Source organism: Mus caroli, chromosome 7, assembly GCF_900094665.2.
Source record: "Mus caroli chromosome 7, CAROLI_EIJ_v1.1, whole genome shotgun sequence".
NCBI lineage: Eukaryota > Metazoa > Chordata > Mammalia > Rodentia > Muridae > Mus > Mus caroli.
In genome coordinates, this window is record NC_034576.1 from 78,507,398 (window position 1) to 78,510,034 (window position 2,637).

A 2,637-nucleotide genomic window follows, 5' to 3' on the forward strand; every position below is an offset into this window, starting at 1 on the left:
CCTGCGGGATCACTGGGAGTGGCTATCCATATATTACTTCACATGGAGTGACTTTTTCACAGTAGGGAGTGCAACAGGCCCTTAGTAGGGGCAAAAGGCAAGAGGTCAGCCCAGTTACCATCAGTCTCCAGACTGGATTTAGTTGAGTTTCTTTTAAGGTCCAATTCATCTTTTTCTACCTTCCCTGGGTTCTGAGGACGACACATGCTATGTAGTCTCCAATTTATACTGAGGGCTTCTGAAGTCATTTGAGACAGTTTGGTCATGGAGACCAGGTCACTGTCAGATCTCAAAGTTAAGGAGAGGCCAAATCTGGAGATGACTTCCATCATTAATTTCTTAGCTACTATCCGGGCTGTCCAAGACGGTGTTGATAAAGACCAGAAAGTTATTTATTATATCCACGAGGCCTTTGCTTGATTTCAGTAAAAGTCACATTCCCAAAATCCATCATGTACATACAGTAGTACCCTTGGGGCAACATAGCCTTTTCTGCATTTAGGAGTGCAGGACAAGCACTTTAAATCTCGGTCAAGGACGGCAAGGATATCTCACTTAAGTCTCGGTCAAGGATGTCAAAGATAATAGGGGAATTGTTGAAACCTTGAGGTAACCAAGTCAAGGTCAGCCCATTCAAATGCAAACAGTCATTTAGTTTTGACAAAGGGATGGGGAAAAATATGCATCCTTTAGATCCAGGACAGTATAAACCCAAAGGCCAGGCAGCAGGAAGCAGAAGATAAGGGTTGGGCACACCCGGGCAAATAAGTTTCCACCCACCTATACATTCCCCTTCAATCCTGGACTGGTGGACAGTCTTGGTCCCAGGTTTTGAAGAGTTCCAGGCTGACTAGCATGGAATGAGTGTGGCTGCCTTGTGCAGACATCTATCTAATGTGGATCTTGATTCCCTGTCTGGCCTCCATCACGAATGATGGAGTACTGTCCCGCTCACAAGTAGCTCAAATATAACTGGCAACACATGCTAAACCCTCCCAGGAGGATTGTGCTTAACCCAAACCCTTGGAAACATCTCTGACAGGTGTTCTCTTCATTTCTCTTTAGGGACCTGGATTGGACCCTGGTGATGGAGAAGGCACTTCCCGCTTAAGGGACAGGTGACCAACAGGATTTTGGCTGCACCCCCTAGCTATAATTTAGTCACATCTCCTGAGAAGTTGCCCGGGGCTTGCCTGGGTGGGTCTCTTCCCAGCAAAGTAAACAGGCACACTCAGGGAGAACAATGCAAGTAATGAGTCACTGTTCCTCTTCCCTGGATTAACAGTCCGCTCTGCAGTCCCGTTTATAGTTTTGACTTCCCCTGTTGCCCCTGCATTTCCGCTGTTTGATTGATGAGGGGCCCCAAGGGTTTTTGTAAAATACCAAATATAAAGGCGGCCCCTAGTTGGAATTTACAGATTGGCCCCAACTGAAAAGGTTACCATAGGCTCCTAGGGGCCTAATTTTAAAGAGCCATGGACCTACTATATCCTCTTAAAAGCTAAAACTGGCCCCGGCGGGAACAGACCTGTCTTCGATAGGGGCATTCATTTTTCCAGTGCCCCAATCTCTTGCAGTAAGCACACTGGTCTCTTCTAAGCCTCTGTGGTCTCTGGCCACGACTGAAGGAGTCACAGAAAATCCCTGACTCGGTCAGACACTTAATCACTGTTTTTGCTATCAGCACTTCATCGCTCTCTCTATTGTCAAACACTCTCTGGGCTATTTTCAATAATTCTGACCTAGTCATGTATTCAAATCCATACTGGTTTTGGATTGCATTACGTATGTCTGAGGCTGAATTGTCAACGAACATTTGGTTAATCTCCCTGAAGTTTATTGGGTCATCTGGATCTATGTGTGTGTGTTTGCGGTACACCTTCAGGAGGCGCTCAAGAAACTCGAAAGGCGATTCCTTTGGATGTTGTATAGTACACAGCACCCTGAGGAAGTTAGTGGACTTCCAGGCTGCCTGTCTCATTCCCTCTAACAAAGCCTTGTGGTAATATCTGAGTTCCCTCCTATCTTTCTCTGTCCTAGAGTCAGGTCTCCATGTAGGTAGGACACAGTCAACCTCATCTGCCCTCCATCTGCCAGTCTGTGTGCCCATTCTGAAAAATGCTTTCTCCGCCTCAGTCAGAATCCGGCTCCTCTCTTCAGAGGTGAAGAAGATGGCTAAGATATTCTCACAATCATCTAGAGAAGGAAAGTGGATGGAGAAGATAGACTCCATTAGAGAGATCAGGGAACTTGGGTTTTTGCTGAAAGAAGGGTACTGCATCTTCCATTTAAGGAGAGCAGTGGTCGTTAAAGGTACATAGGCTATACAGCTCCTGCTGGTGCTCAAAGGAGGGCTCTGGGGGTTCCAGTTAGAAAGATCAGCAGCAGGAGACCTGGTGAGGGAGGAGGACCCAGCGGTCTGAAGAGAGTCAGAAGCATAAGGAAGTAAATCCCAATTGGATGTGGGGAGGGGGAAGGACGGGGAGTGATCCAGCTGGTGGGGTAGGGGTTGGGGTTGAGGTGAGGGTGAGGGTTGAGGCGAGGGTTTGGATTTAGATGAGGGCTGAGGTGGGGGTTTGGATTTAGATGAGGGCTGAGGTGGGGGTTTGGATTTAGATGAGGGCTGAGGTGGGGGTT

The 2,637-nt window shown here is 47.4% G+C and overlaps 1 protein-coding gene across 1 annotated transcript in view; it reads right to left on the bottom strand.

The window, feature by feature from the left end:
* Window positions 1-1,064: 1,064 nt before the first annotated feature.
* Window positions 1,065-2,637, bottom strand: part of LOC115031565 (cell wall protein RBR3-like) — a 2,285-nt gene continuing 712 nt past the window's right edge. The window contains exon 2 of the mRNA XM_029480144.1: window positions 1,065-2,637. Within this exon, the coding sequence (XP_029336004.1) occupies window positions 1,502-2,637 (1,136 nt within the window). The 3' untranslated portion in view covers window positions 1,065-1,501.